This window comes from Vidua macroura, chromosome 6 (genome assembly GCF_024509145.1).
Source record: "Vidua macroura isolate BioBank_ID:100142 chromosome 6, ASM2450914v1, whole genome shotgun sequence".
NCBI lineage: Eukaryota > Metazoa > Chordata > Aves > Passeriformes > Viduidae > Vidua > Vidua macroura.
The window spans coordinates 11,827,354-11,845,429 of record NC_071576.1 but is presented as its reverse complement, the minus strand read 5'-3'; the positions used below and the strand labels follow the sequence as shown (position 1 = coordinate 11,845,429).

Here is an 18,076-nt window from a genome sequence, read left to right as displayed (position 1 = left end):
TATTTCCAAATAGAGAATGTGAAAGAGCAGTTGAATTACAATGTGCCACAGAGAAAGTAAAAGGAAAATTGGTTTTGTAAAGAAATCACTAGTGTGATTTCGTCCCTTTGCTGTTTGTACCTGCCATTTTGGCCCCATATATGGTCCTAGCATAGAACTATGTAATCACCATAATTTATATAATGGGAGAGGAAATGAAATGAAAACAATTTATGGAACAGAAATGGCAATGCAGTATTATAAATAGTGAAGCCCAGAAGAGTAAGAAATAGTAGTGAAAGATAAGCCAGTTTGATAAAGTCAATTTAAATAAAATTGGAAAAAATAAAAGTTTTCATGATATCTTTATGCTAGAAATCATTATTGGCTGTTTATTTATTTCTAATACTGTATAATGAATTAGTTAATAATTGTACATTTAGAGGAGGCAATATGATAATATGTGTTATTTTTCTAATAACAGTTGCATATTTCATTGTTTTTGTGATTCTTATAAAGGAAAAGGATGGACTGGTTACTGTTTATAATGTATAACATTATTGCTTGAGTGTGTGGCAAAAAAATAATATTTTCAGAGTAGCAGGATGAAATGTATGCTTTTAACTTTTTAGCTCAGCAATTAAAATCACAATGGTCATCACAAGATAAAAGAGCAACCTCAGGTTTAATGAGAATTCAGTATTTCATCTAGAAATAATACTGAGTTTCTGGGAGAGCTGAGTTTTGAAGTCAAGCTACAACACTTAAAGCAGTTGATCTCTTGGTAAAAATAATTTCATATAAATGTGTCTTGCTTTGGCAGATATATAATAATTTCTAGTCTTAGAATACTTGATACATGTGTTTCAATGCCTGTGAATGAAGATTTATATATATCTCTCTCTGTATTTTTCAGTGAACTGTTTTCCATGCCCAAGTAATTTATTCTGTACTAAATATGATCTTTATTCCATGTAAATATCAGAGTTTATTCTACAACTGTAATTTGTAAATTAATTAATTAATAAGAAATAAATTTTAAAAATAATTAAATAATTAATTAATTTAATTATTGTAAAGGCATTTATTACCGGGTAAAGTTTAGCAGCTTTTGATATTTTAAGTGAAATTTTTTAAATAGTTCTAAGACACTTCATATATTAAAAAAATTACCTTGAAATTCTTAAAATTCCTTCTTAGATTATGGTGTTATGGACTTTATCTTCAGCCTTAGACTGGTTTTGAGAACAAATTCTTTTTTTCAAGTTCATGTATAGATGCCACTCAGAAGAATATGTTTGGGATCCTCTTCTAGTAAAGAGGTTGTAATTCATGTACCTTTTTTGCCAAAGAAGGCATGATTCACAACATCAATCACTTGAAATAGGATGCTTCAATGGCCCTAGTTCCTAGAATTTGGAAGAAGTGAAGAAAAAAAGACTAAAAAGGCCTTTATTTCCACACAAGTTATTTTTGACACTCTTGACTCTCTCAGTAGAAATTAGAACCCTGAAATGCCCATCACCCTGGAGAATCTGCTGACCTGACATCTGAGGCTTGGGCAGAGAGATGCAAACTCAAATGCAGGGAACTCATCCTTTTGCAACCTCTCCTTTTTTCAGTGACGGTGGCTGCCTGTATGGAGCAGGCACCAGCAGCTGAGCAGACATTCCTCTCCAGCTCTGCACTGAGTACAGTGGAACTCTCCCACAAGCCTCATGTTTTTTCACTTACCACTGATTAAACAGTGCAAATACACAGAAATGGGGAAGCGCTTAAGAGGCTCCCTAAGGAAATGCAGATATGATGGTGGCTTTGCAGTGATCCTCTGATAGGATCTGAAGCATTAGCCTTTGTAATGAAATAGAGAAGATTCTCCATTTGTGTGTGGTTAACATCTCTGTCACTTGGAGGAGGCACAGCCTGGTGCTTGCAACCTGTTACAGCTGTGCATTCACTGCTCGGCTGAGCATTTCACCATGATGCCCAGTGAAAAATGATGAAGCTGGGTAGGAGCAGGGGGGAGAAGAACTGGACTGAAGAGGCATCTGACAGGGGAAGATGCTCCCCTAAGTGCTTGTTTAACTCTTGGTCTTTTTTCCTCTAAACCTGGTTCTGTAATTAAAAGTTTACATTAATGGGCAGTAAACTAAGTGAATTTCCTCAGTCAAAACTGCCTTGCCCACGCAACTTTAATTCCAGAAAGCATTGTAACACCACCATTACCTGGGCAAAAAAGAGCTGATGGAAAGTAAAACACTGGAGAGAAATGTGTTACCTGGTAAATTGTCCCTTGGGTGTTGTCAGTGGTCTCATCCACAAGAGTGGATCACTTGTTCCAACTCACATAATGGAGGGAAATGTGCAGCTTTAAGAATGTGCTATTTCCAATTATGTAGCTGTTTTTTAATGAAGAATAAACTCAAAAGTCCTGTTTGACTTGCTTTATTTTACCTTTCTTGTGAAAATTGAGGTTTTGTAGTTAATCTCTAAAACATGACAGAAAATATTGGAAGCATGTACCACCTGTTTTTCCTTTCATCTTGATTCATTCATTAGCTTCCTCATACTAAAAGCTCTCCAAGACATAATTAACCCTTTTTTGATACTGTGAAACTTGAAACAATCATTAAAACTCATTAAAAGAGAGAAACTTACTTTCAAAAGCAGTTTAATATTAAAATTTCCCTGATTTTTCAAACTTGTGATTAGGGTAGAATACTAAGGGTATGGTCCTCACGGTTTCAGTCTTTACTGGCTAGTCAAGCAATTAATGATAATTGGTTGCTTTGCATTGCAGAACTGTGCTTCGTGATAGAAGATCTTTTGATAAAATAATTTTCTTTAATGGAATGTTGTCTTCTGAGTATGCATTATGTAATGATACTGTCAGCAAGTCCTTTTTGTCCAGTAAGAAGAAAATATAATTGAAGAAAAAAGTACATTACCCAAAGTCTCGCTTTTTTCTCCCTCTTCACGTTTAAAGCTCAATAGGTATTATATTGTACAACCATGGGATATTTTATAATCCAGTTTTTACTGAAGAAGAACATTTATTAGAAAACAGTTTTGATGTTTAGCCTTCTGTCACAGAACTGATCTTACTGGATTTTTATATGGGTCAGTTCTTGCTAAATTTCTAATTTTATCTTAAAACTATGACAAAAATAGAACCATGAAATGCATATGCTTTTGTTTTTTGTCAACTGTACTTGATAACTGAAGTCAAAGTAGTTGTATTTTCTAAAATATATTACTTGGAAACAAGTACCTCTCTCTTTAAAATTGCTTTTAAAAGATGAACAAGACTATTTATATTCTGAAAATGCTACTTGTTATATACTTTAAAAAAATTGGAAAACTAGTAGGATTTTCAGAAATTCTCAGCATCAACTAGGTCTGTCCAGAAGAAAATGAAAAATGAGAGGACTTAGACCAGTCCTTAAAAATCTCCATGTGGCTGCATGATAATAGTCTTATCTTCTTCCTCAGTGAAGTTATGGTAAAATTCAACTTAAAATTACAAACTGAGAAATATTATAAAAGCTCATATATGGGCAGGTGTGAAAACTGTAGTCTGCCAGGATTATTCTTCCTTGATGGAAAGCAAGATATGATGGAGACAAAAATTTGGAAGAAAAATGGTTTAAAGGTAAAATGTATTTGGATACATCCCTGCGTAGAGTAAGACAACATTATGAATGGGAAAGTATAATGTGAATTGAAAGCAACGTAGACATTTCAAGAAACAACAAAAAGAATAAAATTGTATTACTGATTTGTGGCTTGTTAATAAAATGCCCTAATTCTAAACAACCATGCAATTATTTAAATTATTTAAAATTTTTTACAGCTTAGTTGATACAATTTCAGAATGCAAAGCTTTCTCAACTGCAGTGATTTGCTGTAGCAAATTATTCTTGAAAAAAATACCGTGATTCTTTGTAAAGGTGTCCTTATCCTTCTTTTTAAGGTATGGGATGCTGTAGATACAGGCTGCTGTTTAAAAACCTACTCCTGTCACTCCTGTGCTGTTCGAGCTGCCCGGTGGTCATCCTGTGGAAGAAGGATCCTCAGTGGGGGCTTTGATTCCATGCTGCATTTAACAGATGTAGAAACAGGTAAAGGCCATGAAGAATGCATTATAGCCACTTCTTTATTGTGTACAGATAACTTGGGATCTTGCTTGCCTTACTCTTTCTTCTGAAATATAGACAAATCTGTAGATGAAAGTTAGAATTCTTGAAATGTGACCTTACTTAAAAAATGTATTTTGGCTATTAAGAGTAGCTGGAGAAGTTTGAGAACACTGAAATATCTTACAGTTGACAATCACATGTAATTTCTGTTGTCAGCTACTACACAGGTGAATGGAATGGAGTGTATGTTTTTATGTTCTGTCACCATCATTCATTAAAGTGAACAGCCTCTTAAAGCTGACTTCAGTAGCATTTATACATATATTTAAATTAAACATAGGCTTGTATTTCATTCTCTGTTGGGTTGAAGTTTGTGCTTGAAGTTAATAGGTGATATTTTCTTTTTTCTGAATAGGACCTTAATTAGAAGTATAGAAACTTAAATTCTGGTATGAAACCTTGAGAATGAACTTGTGTTGCTTTGATGCATTTTTGAATTTGATTTAGGATTTGATTGTTGTAACCTTAACAACTAATTTCCGGGATGCTGTGTCTCCTCATGTCTCCTTCACAAACTAAAGTGCTTCTGTCAGCTGTATTCCTTCTCTCCTTAATGTATGTTACCAACATCCAGCAGCATTCACTGGGGCTGTGCATAATGGGACATTTCTGTGTGCGTGTATGAATTAGATCCAAAATGGGATCTCATCAAGGGAAGAGTTGCAATTTTACATCTCCCACTTTAATTTATTTTAAAGTGTTTAACTCCTGCAAAGGTGCAATAGTTTTTTTGTAAGACTACAATAGAAATAGTTACAAAAATTACAAGCGGTTTTTGTCTAGGAGGATTTTCTCATGCATAAAAGTCAGAACTACATTGTATGTGAATATCTAGATAGCAGAAGTCCTATTCAGATTAACTGGGAAAGCAGCCAAGAAAATTTTAAAATATTGTTCATATGAGAAAAAGGTTCTTTTTCATGCTCCAAGAATTAATTTTTCTCAACAATAGTTGTACCAGAAGTATTTGAATTCAATGATGGCTGGAAGGGAGCTGTTGCAGTGTAGGAATGTAAAATATGTTACAGAATACTGATGTTTTGAGACTATTCAGCTTTTTAAATGGGGAAAGGAGCTTTATATACTTGGTGTAATAGTACAGGAGGTTAATATACCAAATCATTAATTTGTTAGTCTTCTACAGCAACCTTTCTAGTCCCACATATAACTGAATCTTACTAATCCAGGTGGATTTACTTTTGTCTGTAATGCTTAAAAATTCTAAACAGACTAGCTATCTTTGTAATGGGATTTATAGCAGCTGAATAGATTTTGTGTGTCTGAGTAATTTTTCCCTACTCTGGGAAAAATTTCATAAAATCATAGGGAAAATTCCAAAGATACATAATTTAAATAATATGCTTTAATTTGCAACATCTCTTTAGCTTAACTAACCAGTAATGGGTCAGAAGTCTGGATTAAGTTGATTATAGTGATTAATTTATCTCTAGGAAATGACAACAATAGCAAAATATATTTACTGAGTGTCAAAGCAGGTAAGTTTGTAAATGGTTCTTTCCTTACTGACTCGTGAGTTATAGGGCGTTTCTAGCCACTTAAATAAATTGTATGTATGCAATGAATGCTTATATACTTGGAAATATCAGGTATTCATTACTGTCTTATTTAAAGAATTCCTTGTAGTTCCTCTGAACTGCAGTTGTGATTGGACCTGACTTTCACACCTCATTTGGAAAAGCATAATAGGAGTGATCAGATAGTCTGATTTCTTATGTATGCAAGCCAGTTTCTGAGTTCCTTCCCTGTTGTAAAGTTACTCTTCATACATTTCAGTCAGTTCTGTTCAGAGAGACAGGGCAAGCAGTTTGCCTCTGGAATCCAAATCAATTTGATATAAAAAGCCTCATTTCCATTTGAAAAACACTGAGGCATCTATAAGATTTTGATTTACATTAGTTCACTGAATCATTCATTCCTCCTCACTCTTCATCACTGCTGAGATGATTTCTTCTTTGATTAACTTCAGATAGATGTTAGAACTGTTCCTTCACATTAGGCTTTCATATACTTTTTTGGACTTCAATCCTAATTGCTTTCCATTGCTAGTGTGAACTAACTGCCAGTGTGTTTAAATGTAGTAAATGCGTGCCAGTGGGATTTTATAAATAATAATGCTCTCTTTCAGGCTCTATGCTCTTGTATGTTTTGTTCTGGTTCAACATTTTTCCAGTAATTTCCTAAAATCCAATCTTTCTTGTCTTTGTTTTAAGTATACATTTTATATATTACATCTATGTTATAAAAATTGCTACGTGTCCTTCACTAAAAGAAGGTCTATATAGAATGACTTAAAAGGTTTAAAAAAGTTGCAAATACAGTTTAATACATGCATGGTATTGAGCTGCTGAGTTGTGGGGGATTTTTGTCTTTTTCTGTTGGGAACATAGTTTCTGCCCTATTAAATTGAAATTGTAATCTGGCTAATTGTTCTAGGTCTGATGAATGATAGTTATGATATTTCTCAAAGGAATGTGTCAGCAATTTTGTAACAAAAGCACTAGAATAAAATCTTCAGGGAATTTTCTTTCTAAGACTGGACTTTGGTTTGGGTATCCCATGTCCTAATATACTGCATCTTCTGGAGTGGTTTTATTTTCAACATTTATGATCTGAACAACATCAAAATAGAAGCAAACACTGAAATCTCATTAATCATGAAACAGAATTTTTGTTGTTGGCAGACAAATCCTGCTATAAGGCTAGAAGACACATCCATGAAATCTTATCCTGCAATTTTACACCATCAAACCTCTTGTCCTTGTGTATTTAATGCAAGTTCTTATATATAAAAAGATCTAAGATACTGCAAGCATAAAAAATGAGCTGATAGGAATCTCAGGAGGTTCAACAAAGACATGCATCTGGAATGGAGTAATCCTGTGCAACAGACCAGGCTGATGCTAAACTGGTTAGAAAGAAACTTTGCAGAAAAATACCTGGAGGTCCTGGTGCTGAATATGAATCAGCATTGTTCTTAGAAGCAAAGAAGGAACGTCATTCCAGGCCAGATCAGGAAGTATTTACCTAGTATGTAGGGAAAACAATACCAGGCTCTTCTCAGAGATGTGCAGTGAAAGGATAAGAGGCAAAGGAACAATGTAAGAACATAGAAACTTGTTGGCTCAGCTCAAGGGTCATCAAATACTAAACCAGGCTGTTCAGAGAAGCTGTGGACTCTCTACTTGGAGATACCCAGAACTTCAGTGGACAGACCCTTAAGTAATCTGCTGCAGCTGGACATAATTTGAGTAGGGATTCAGACTGGATGATGCCTGGAGGTCCAACCTACATGATACTGTGATGAAGAACAGACAAGAGACAAATTCAAGTTTATGAGGTACAAGGAGTTATCTTAATGTGGTTTGGATAAGAGATAATAGATGTTGCTGGGCAAGTATTTTTTAAATTCCATTTTTGTAGATCATTATTTATTATCTTCAACGGCCATCCAGTGCCTTAACACCAGGATGTGAAGTTAAGACTCTCCACAAATATGGTTTTCTTAAAAGCTGTTGTACACATTCAGTGTGGGTCAGACCCAAAATATGCATTAAATTTTAAAGAACTCAAGGTTATGCATGAGTCATTCACATGAGTGGTTCTGTGATCAGGCAAATTCTGTACTGCACTATGGAGATTCATGAATATTGGTAGATCCAAAACCTGCAGATTTACTGCCTGTTATGGTTAATATTTTTTTTATTGTCCTATTTTAAATACATTATTTCTTTATAAAAATAAAGCCTTTTGAATATTTTCAAAAATATTATAATAATGCAGCAGTCTGAGACTCCCTGGTTTTGTTTTTCTTTAATAACACACAGTCATTTTCTATTACTGGTAGTTCAGACATGTTGTTATTTACAGAGTATTAAATACTGCTATATTCTGAGAGCACTGAAAAAAAATGCTTTTAAAATGTTCAAGGTCAAATACATTTGACATTTAACTTCTGTTATGTCCAGGTGTAATGGAGATGCTCTACCAACTTTGGAAGGGTAATTGTATTTTTAGAATTTATTTATAACTGTTTTATTTTTGGAATGCATGTTTTATTAATCAGTAGATTTTTCATTAGTCACAAATGAATTGGTATAATAGCATAGGCAGAACATTGGCTGGGTTTTTTACTATTTGCATATTGTAGATACTTTTCATTTCTTTAATATTATGACAGAGGGAATGTTCCAAGAAATTTTGGCACATTTCCTAAGTTGCCAAATGCTGCAGTTGTATTTTAGTTCATGCACTGAGCTTGCTTTCAAATATAATTTCCTCAGAGTTATAATGAGAGAGTTTCTTAATGGAACATTTTGTACCTACCAAGAGAATTGTTCAAATTTTCTATTCTATGTATTTTCTGTTCTAATTTGATAGTCCTATAGATATAACATTACTATTTTTAATGTACTCATATTTGTTCACATAGGAGTTCTAGTTCTCTTACCTAAACATCACCCCAGGAAAGCTGTGGCAATCCTCTGTTCCTCCTTTTCTCTCCCAGTACTATTTAGGGAGTATGTTTTAATATGCAGGTAGCTTTTATATGGCACCTCAGAAAAAAGCCTAGTTGATTAATATTGTTTTTGTTTGCTTGTTTATTTTTTTTCCTTTTGAGTGTATGCAGGCACCTTAGATGTGAGGTCAAAGGTTTCCCCCAAGATTCAGCAGTTTTATGAAATAAGCTGAGCATAGTTTAGAGGTCACTCTCCAGCTAGGGGGTAACAGCATTTTACTTTTTATGCATACTGGTGTAAAGCCTTGCTGAAAAGTACTTATTTTGGGGATGTTTCAAAGGTTAATAAGAGAAAATGATTTAATATTTCAAACATCTTCACTTGCTGTGAACTTGTGAGCATGTAGGGACAAAAATTAGGAAAAACATGTAATCAATATAACTTTGGCTCTTGAGAAAATAATAAGGCCATTTGTAAGCACACCAAGAATGGAGAAGTAACAGGCAGCATTGATTTGTTAAGAACAAATGGTGTCTAATCAATCTAATGTGTTTTCTCACTATTGTGCATGAGGGACTGTGACTGTAATGAAATATTTTTGTATATGTTCTTTTATGTGTTTTTCTAAACACAGAGGGAAATCCATTTTGCTAAGCAAGACTGCTCTTGTGTCCTTGTAAATCTCAGGCTTCACCTTTCTTTAGAGAAAGACAGATTACAGATTAGAGGAAGGAAGTAAATGTTTTAGGGTTATGCAGGTAGGTGTGTGAACCTGAGGACCACTAAGCACAGTTACAGAAGCATCCTGTGCTGAGCAACTGTGCTGATGTTCTGTGAAAAATTCAGAATGTTAAATAGACTTTAAAACATCTGATTTCATAGCTGAGCAGTTTCACAGTAGGCTGCGGCATAAAGAAGCAGAAACATATATTCAAGATATTTTTAAAGATTTTTTTCCATATTGTGCATGTTACGATTATGTTACTGGCAAGCCTTTAATGCTTGGAGAATTTAATTAAAGCCTTTAAGGAACATAAAACACACTGCAAAAGATATAGTAGATATTGTTACTGAAATTTTGAAAATTAAGGATTAGAGAAACATTTGATTTCTGCTTTGGAATAACAACCCCTTATAAAGGAAAATTATATGTAGTATGGATTTTCCCTCAATTAGCCAAAGACATTTTCAAAAGGCCTAATTTTCTAGTCTATGAGTTGGTTATGCTGCCTTTAGGAACTAAAATGCAATAAATATGTACACAATAAAGGTATATACAAGTGTGCTGAGTTATACCTGTTATGGATAAGGGGGTCTTCTCCTCAAAGGGCATCTTTTTCAATATATAAAATAAGGTCCCCCAAAGATTAATATTTCATTTGAATAAAGTGAGTAATTGTAGAGAAAAAGATGGGTAAGTGAAAAAAATTATTTCCAGACAGATGGAGGAGGATCTATAGGAAACACTGAACCTGGGTTTCCCAAGCTATGGGGTAGGTTCCATCATAGCAGGATTACAGCCTGGAAAGAATAAATTCTGCTCATGGTAGTATAACATGCAAAGCAAAGTTTGTACAGATAAAGGCTAAGAGTTGAGTTCAGTGTCTCAAATTACTGAATTGCATGAGCTAATATGCCCCATGTCATCTTTTGCATTGATCTGTTCCATCTCTCAGATGGATATTTTTCCTAAATTTCTGAGTGAATAGTGAATAAATTTTAGTTGTGACAACAAGAGTGTTTCCTTTCTCTAACACCTTTTGAGTTTAACTGCTGCTGTTCAGCTTGTCTACATTCCAGTCTTGCTCATTTTCTGTGACGTGGCAGTAGAATGGAATTAATGTATACATCTAATAACACTGCTTATACAATTTCCAAAAAGAGATGTTTGATTGAATTTCACTTTGGGGAGATAATGAAAGAGGGAGGGTTGTTTTTCAAAGTGTTAATTGGACCGCCTGAGCTTTTAGTATCAGTTGATTGTGACTGACTTAAGTAAAAAAATGGTTAATATCTGCATCAAATCATAAAGTGGCAGCTTAAAATAGGAAAAAGAATGAGGTTAAAGAGTATAGAGGTGAATAAGAGGCTCAAGTTGTTTGCATTAATTTTGTTATTACATTGTAATGTAGAATTCATAACACTGAGAATATTATGGTTTAATTGTGTTAGTGACTGTCACTGAGAGCTTTTGGATAAATTGCAGCCTCTAGAAGACAAGAAAAGGGCAAATTCAGTGCTCACTTCTCTTTCAAACAGGAAGAGACAGAGTAGGGGACTTGAGCATTTTAGTTCCTGAAGAAAATATCAGGCAAATTATTGGATTACTTGGAAGCAGTTGGGAATGAGATGGAAAAATTGACTAATTAGTAACAAATTATGTTAAATCAATCTTTCTGTGGAAAAGGTAAGAAATCTTGTAGTTAGTAGATGAAATGCATCTTGAACTAAATGCACATCCTTTTTGCCTGTGTTGTACCTGACTTTCTCGTGTCTTAGGCTAGAGAACACAAGTAGTTATTATACAAAAAGCAGTTGTGAGAAGTCCTGTGGAGGTAAACATTTAGCAAAGTCAGCGATTGCCAAAAGCTTAAATGAGGAGTTCTACTGAATCAGTTATGGATATGTCTAATGCCATTTGGACAACACGTTGTGGAGAACGGTGATCACTTGATGTGTCCTTTGTAAAGCTGTGTGACAGGATTAGTACAGGTAGGCTGCATTTTTGCTAATTTGTGGCTGCAGTCCCATTGAAAACTTGTTTATTATACTCCCAGAGTTTTTATTAAGCTGGGAACTAGTAAGAAACAAATTCCTTTGGGAATAAAGTGCTATTAAACTGAGTAGTGAGCCTCCATGGGGTAATTCAGTATTTTCTCAAGTGCTATGGGTGAGAGGAAGATACCTGTGTATGTGCCTTTCGTAAAGCCCCTCCCAAATGATGCCTGGTAGTGGTGTACATGACAGTAATATCTTGTTGCTCCTATAACTGATGATTTTAATACTTTCTTCCTTCCCTGTGGTGTCTTTTTTTTTTTTTTTTCCTGTAGCTGTTGGGGTTCTGAAAGGTTCCATGGCAAGAGATGGCCACAGATTTGACTTGTGGAGAAAATCTCTGCTGCCCTGATGACTTTTTTGTCCTTTTGGGGAAAAAACTCATAGACAAAATTAAGTGTTTCACTTAGTGGTGACAGAGAGGCCCTTTAGATCTTGCACTGGCAATTGGTGGCGAGTCATTTGAAAAAAGGACAAAAATCCCCTAGAAATACCAGAATTCACATAGAACAACACTCACCCCTCCTTTAGGCTCTCTGTAATCTTTTTCCATGTCTTTTCCCTTGATGAGCATGTATGATGAAGTAAAACCTTTCTCTTCTTTAAACTGAATAAATAAGTAATTTTACAAGTCTTAGACTATTGACTGTGTAAGTTGATTTCAGCAGATGAGGAAAATGGTATTGATGATGAAATCAAATAAATCGGCCCCAGAGAATGAAATAAGCATAAATAAAAAAAATCTGTGTGAATGATTTTCAGTATTGTACACCTAACTGCAAGAGTTTACATCTGTCAGTAATGTTTTCAGCTGAAAGTATTGTCAGTTGTTTAAAAAAGCCTGTTTTAAGATAACCCTTACTTGCATAAAATGCAAATTAAAGAATATTTTAAGAAGGTTTTACCATAGTATTTTAAAGGATTTTTTTTTTATTTAGTTCTGCAGTACCTCCTTCACTGTTGCTTACAGCAGTAACTTTATTTAATGTAGATATTTATATGGGATATGTAGAATATAAATCACAGTTGTTATTGTGAAAGTGAGCAGATATATTTTTTTTTGGTCCAGACTGCTGTTCCAAAAATTTTATTTCAGTGAATGTACTGTAATATTATGAATTTGCTAGGATGAAAGGAAGCAGCGAACTGTGGAAAAGTCCTATAAATTAACCTAGCTGAATTCTGTTGTGTTCCAAAGTGCAGGCAATCCAATTGATACTAACCACAGGATCCTGTGGAGATCAGTGTGTAGAATTAAATGTTGGCAACAGTGTATCCATGGGAACAGCTATTGCCTTCATATGGTGGTTTGCAAATTATTTCCTACTTTCAAGATGAAGTTTCACTCCTACCTTCGCTGAAAGTTAAGTAAACAACTCAAGAGTTGTAATATAGATTGGGATGTGGTATTTCTGTACAGACCATGTTTTGTTCAAGTTATTTTTGTCTCACTATTCTTAGTAGGGAAACATTCAACCATTAGATTTGTATATTTCTTCCTGCGTGTTTTCTGAACTGTGACCTCGGTGGAGCTCCTCTCCTTAGAGTGGGAACCACTTGTTGTCTCCTTTCAGTGGGATGCAGTCAGTGGTGCAGAGGCCCATGAGCAGGAGCAATTTCAAGTGGCTAGAAATTAGTGAGTTGTCTTTTATTATCATTAAATTAGACTAGCCCCAGATATTTGAAATGTGTTATTATAAGCATGTTCACTTTTAGCAACCTTGATATTTTTGAAACTAAATTGAAATGAATAACATATTTAGTTTTCTGCTCAAATTTTCATGTCCGCTTGTCATTTGATTTTAGGGAAGCAGATATTTAGCAGCAAAACAGAATTTAGGGTCAGTGCACTGAAGTTCCACCCTACAGAGTCAAATGTTTTCGTTTGTGGAGGATTCAGCCCAGAAGTTAAAGCATGGGATTTAAGGACTTCTAAGGTAAAGCAAATCTTTTTTCTCTTTCTCTTTCCAAGTGTTTCCTAGGTTGTTTGTGCTGTGTGTTATCAAGGTGCTAGATGTACTTACTGGTCTTTCATTGAAATGTTATTCTGAGGTCTTTTGCATTTGTCACTGTGTTCCTATTCATTGATATGAATCTCTGTAATGTGTTTGAAGTGCTCTGAGGAACATTGTACAGAAAAATAATATTTTTTTCTTTCTGTAGGTATAAGTAACTATTTGAATTAAACAAAGCCAATAGCTCATTTGAGGATTGTGAAAAGCCAGGAAGCAGTACAGCTAATTTTCTCTTCAAGCTGTTATATGTGGGTCAGGATGTGTACCTTATGCTTGTACCTTTTGTGCAGAGGCCTGGAGCAATTTTTACATTCATGAAGGGCCACAGAGATGTAAAATGCCTCTGCTTTTACTTTATCATGAACCACAAAGAGCAGTGTGCTCCCAGCTGCCATTCAGAGCTTAGGTAAGACCAGAGCAGTACTCTGCCAGTAAGGTCAGTACTCTGTCAGTAGTACAGTAAAGCTGTACTCTGCCAGTAAGGTAAGCAACATCCTCATGCACAGAACAGCTCAAAGAGAAGCAGGGACTGTAAAGTGATTAGTTCTTTGTTTTCCTCTGAATTTTTCTGTGGGTAGATCCTACTCATAGTTTGCCATCTGCTTGCTCTTGAGGATGGCAGAAGGGACCTGAAAAAGTTAAGATAGCACAGCCACACCTTGTCTCTGTCTGTGATGTACTAAGAATAATAGGTGAGAGATAAAGGGAGATGCATTTCAGGTATGAGGGCTCTAAGAGGAGAGCTCTGAAATCATTGTGGGAGTTGCTCTGTTGAGGAAACAGAGTATTCTTGTGCAATTTACAGTCAAGTTCCTGTGCTGCAGTTCTGTTTGTCACTGATGTTTGAGGAAAGCATTTAATTATGTAAGATCTCTACCACATCAATAAGTTCTTAAAAGAAAAACATTAGTAAATACATATTGAGACTGCCACATCTAAGGCTACTCTGAAAATAAAATTACTGTGAGTTTCAGAGTTACAGTGTTAGTCTGAAAACCTTTGTAAAAGTTGATGGGATTTATTGCATCCATCATATTTGTATGATGGCTAGTTTTCCTTCATAGGGATGTGAAGAGGCTCTCAAAGCTTAGGTCTTTGAAGAAAGATGGTTCTAGTTTTAAACTGCAAAATATAAGCACATTTAATAAAAAATATCTGTGTAACTTTTTAGAAAAGGAAATTAGATTTTCCATTTTCACTGTTCCTCCTGGCAGCAAACTGAAGAAGAAAGACTAATAGAAGTCTTTACTCCTGAAAAGCAGGATCAGTGGTTTCATAGCATGGAAATGACATAGCAAATACAGTTTTTCTTTCTTGAGATTCTTGTAACAGTAGAACTTAATTGTGGGGAGGAGGTGCAATCTGTAATTGAATACTTCAATGTCCTTTTTAACATAGGGAACCTATTGTTGTCATGGTATGCTGAGCTGCCTTTAAAAGTGCTTCAGGAACTAAATGGGTGTCATCTTTTTAAGGCTTAAAGATTGTTGATTATTATGTCAAATTTGAAGTCTTTGATTGTAGTCCAGGGGAAGATGGCAGATGTAGGTGACAAAACATTATTTCTGAGATTTTTTGACTTGGTCCAATAATCTTTTCTGGAAATGATCCTGTAGTTATACACAACGTCAAGTGATAGTCCGGCTACAAAGCCAGAGACATTCTTTCACCCCATGTCATTGCTTTATGACGGATTTTGCACCTCTGCATATCTTTGAGCAACTATCTATGAGAATCTGTGAAGATGATTTTTCTATAGATTTCTATAGATAGAAAACAATTGTGAATGATGAGCACGGTCATGCCAAAACTGGCAATGCCTCCAGCCTGTGTGTGTGTGTCTAGAGTGCCCAGTCTTTCCAGATGGAAAATGGTAACTGATTCTGTTCTGCAGTAACAAATGGCTGAAGTCACATGTTGCAAAATGTGCCTGTCTGGGTGGTGCTCATGTTGTGTATGGTTCTGGAGGAATATGTCAGTTTTTCACAGGTGGTAGGACACAATCTAAGATTTGTTTACAATGGATATTTACAATCCAAGACTTACGCTTGAGTAAAACATTTTTTTTTCAGCAATTCTGATACCAGTGATTTTGATGACAAGATCTGAAGACTATGCAGAATTGGCATTGACTCAAGTAGAGCTAACAGATGTTAGTACTTGTGCTAGATAGATTAGTTCTCAGTTGTCTCCTGAGTCTGCTACTCTCCTGTTGTCAGTATCTCTGCCAATCTTCAGTAGTTTTATCTTTGAACAGTGTTATAGTGTCACCAAGACAAAAGGCTTGAAAAATGCTGTTCTTGGCCCTTTTTCTCCCCTTGTGAATCGTCAGAGTTTCAATAGTGCTTTCCCTTGACACTAGACAAGGTATCAAACTGTATTCCAAGCAATAATGACAATAAATGTGTTTGTCTCTTAAAGCAGCTCCTTCCTTTTAGGCTTTAAATTCTGATGGTCCCTCAGTTTAACCACAGCTGAACTGTCAGTTGATATTTCTGGCAAACCTGATTAAAGATCAGACCTGCATAAAGGTAGATTCAGAAAGCAGTTCCTTGTGAAGAGGAGCATGTGACGCTTAACTTGGACAGAGCCAGCAAAGTACCACAAGCATCCCAGGCTGTGATTGCCAAATATTGCCAGCCACCTCAGCCTCATGTTCTGCAGAAGGTGCCTCCTAGAGAAATATGTGCGTCTCTGTGCACTGGAGTTTGCTCTTTGGCGGTCTTGGAAAGTCTTCTCAGTGAAACTGTTCCTGAAAACTGGTGGGAGAGAAGCATGACCTTCACCAATGAACAGTGTAGCTGCAACAGGCACAAGGCAAATAGAGAGGGCAGCACAGAGTTTACATGAGGCAGCAACGAGGAACAGACAAAGGTTCCTGAGGTGGAGGTTAGTCTCACCTGTGGATCATTACTGTAAAATATTGCAGTTAATTTCAAACTCTCAGGCAGAGAATGAAATGTTGGTTAGGCATGAATTATCAGTGTCATCAGTATGTCATGTCTGCCACTTCCTAGTTTTGGGGGATTTCAATGGATTCTTCAGGTATTCCTGCTTTCAGTTTATATTGTTATCTTTATTCACATATCCTTTCCATCTCACACAGTTATAGCCATAGTTAAAACTGGAGAGTGTCCAGCCAATATTTTGAAATTTGTCCTGTTCTAAGAAGTGCCATTTTCTCTTAACTGAAATAGATGTCCGAGGCCTCATGCCACTTTTGTTTCAATTTTGATACAAGCAACCTTTCTATCTTTCAAGTTCTTTCATCCTAATTCATTACAAGATTTTCCTGTTTTGCCTGTTCTTTCAAGTGTGTTAATCTGTCATTCAGCTTGGAATGATGTGTGCGTAAACTAATGATTCTTTTTGTTCCTGTCATCATATTCCTGATAGCCTTTTCAGGCTTTGCAGCATATTTTGTCAATAGGAAGAACACCCTAAATCAGGCATCTTTATCTTGTTATTCACTGCACATTGAAAACTCAATTTCAGCATGTTCTGGTAATTCAATTTCAGGGGTCATTCTTTAGGATGCACTCCTGTGTTTTAACAAGCTATCCTCTTGAACAACTTAACTGTGAGGCAAAATGACATTTTTATCAGGAAATAAGGGGATTTTTCATGGAAATTCAGAGCAAAACATTAAGCATAACAGAGAGAGAATGAGAAATTGCAAAAATGTTGTCCAATTACACATAAATGCAGTGGTTTAAATGAGCGGCTTTATGGCGGTGTGCCGCATTGATGCTTTCTGCTGATGGAAAATGACATAGAATAGCTCATATTGGTATTTTTAAAAATTAGTACTTCTGACCAGGATCATGAATTTATGAGCATTAATTACTAATATTTATTTGTGATTTGAATATGGTACAAAAATTGGATTTGCAAGTCCCAGAGAAAATGTATCAAGTTGGTTTCAGGCATCCTCTCAGCTACTAAAATACTGAAAAATTTTAGGGGGGCTAATAGCATCCCTGCTTTACACAATGCAAACCTTGCTGACGTGTATAAATGAATCTTTTCAATTCAGTTTGACAATTCACTGATGGTACAGGGGAATTGAGTGAGTGGCTGTGTGGTACTTAGTTGCTGGCTGGCTTTAAACCATGACAGAAATATGCAGTAGGCACAATCAGAGGCAGATATTTAAAAAAAAAAAAAAAAAAAAAAAAAAAAGGAATGTTGAAAGATATTTATTGCTATCGCTGTTCTGTTGAGCAAATAGGCAAAATAATTTAAAATGTACCATTGGGTATTAAGCAAGACAGAGAATGAAAGAACAATAAGGGACTTTAAATCTTTAAGATAAAGCTAAGCAATGTACTTCAGAGAAATGAATGGATTCTGTTTGTGTTAAACCAAGTTCTGTCTCTCTGGTAAAGAGATTATTCTGGAGATTTTATATTATTGTATAACAGATTGATTAAATTTATGAAAAATTTGGAGAATGTTTGTAGAGATTTTATGAAAAGATCAGAAAACCTGGAAGTGAGCTGCTGTTTTAAAAAATAAAACAATTTGCAGTGTTGGCCAAGGAGGGAGCATCATATTGACCAGCCCTCATGGGATCTTTGGACCTAGATAAACCCTGTAAAACCCTGCAAAAATAAATGTGCAACCCCAA

General features: G+C 35.3%; 1 protein-coding gene across 2 annotated transcripts in view; it reads left to right on the top strand.

The window, feature by feature from the left end:
• The window catches only part of WDR25 (WD repeat domain 25), a 59,798-nt gene that overhangs the window by 29,869 nt on the left and 11,853 nt on the right, over window positions 1–18,076 (top strand). For both annotated transcript variants that reach the window (XM_053980017.1, XM_053980014.1), the window contains exons 3-4: window positions 3,953–4,100; window positions 13,238–13,368. In XM_053980017.1, the coding sequence (XP_053835992.1) occupies window positions 3,953–4,100; window positions 13,238–13,368 (279 nt within the window). The remainder of the gene's footprint in view (window positions 1–3,952; window positions 4,101–13,237; window positions 13,369–18,076) is intronic.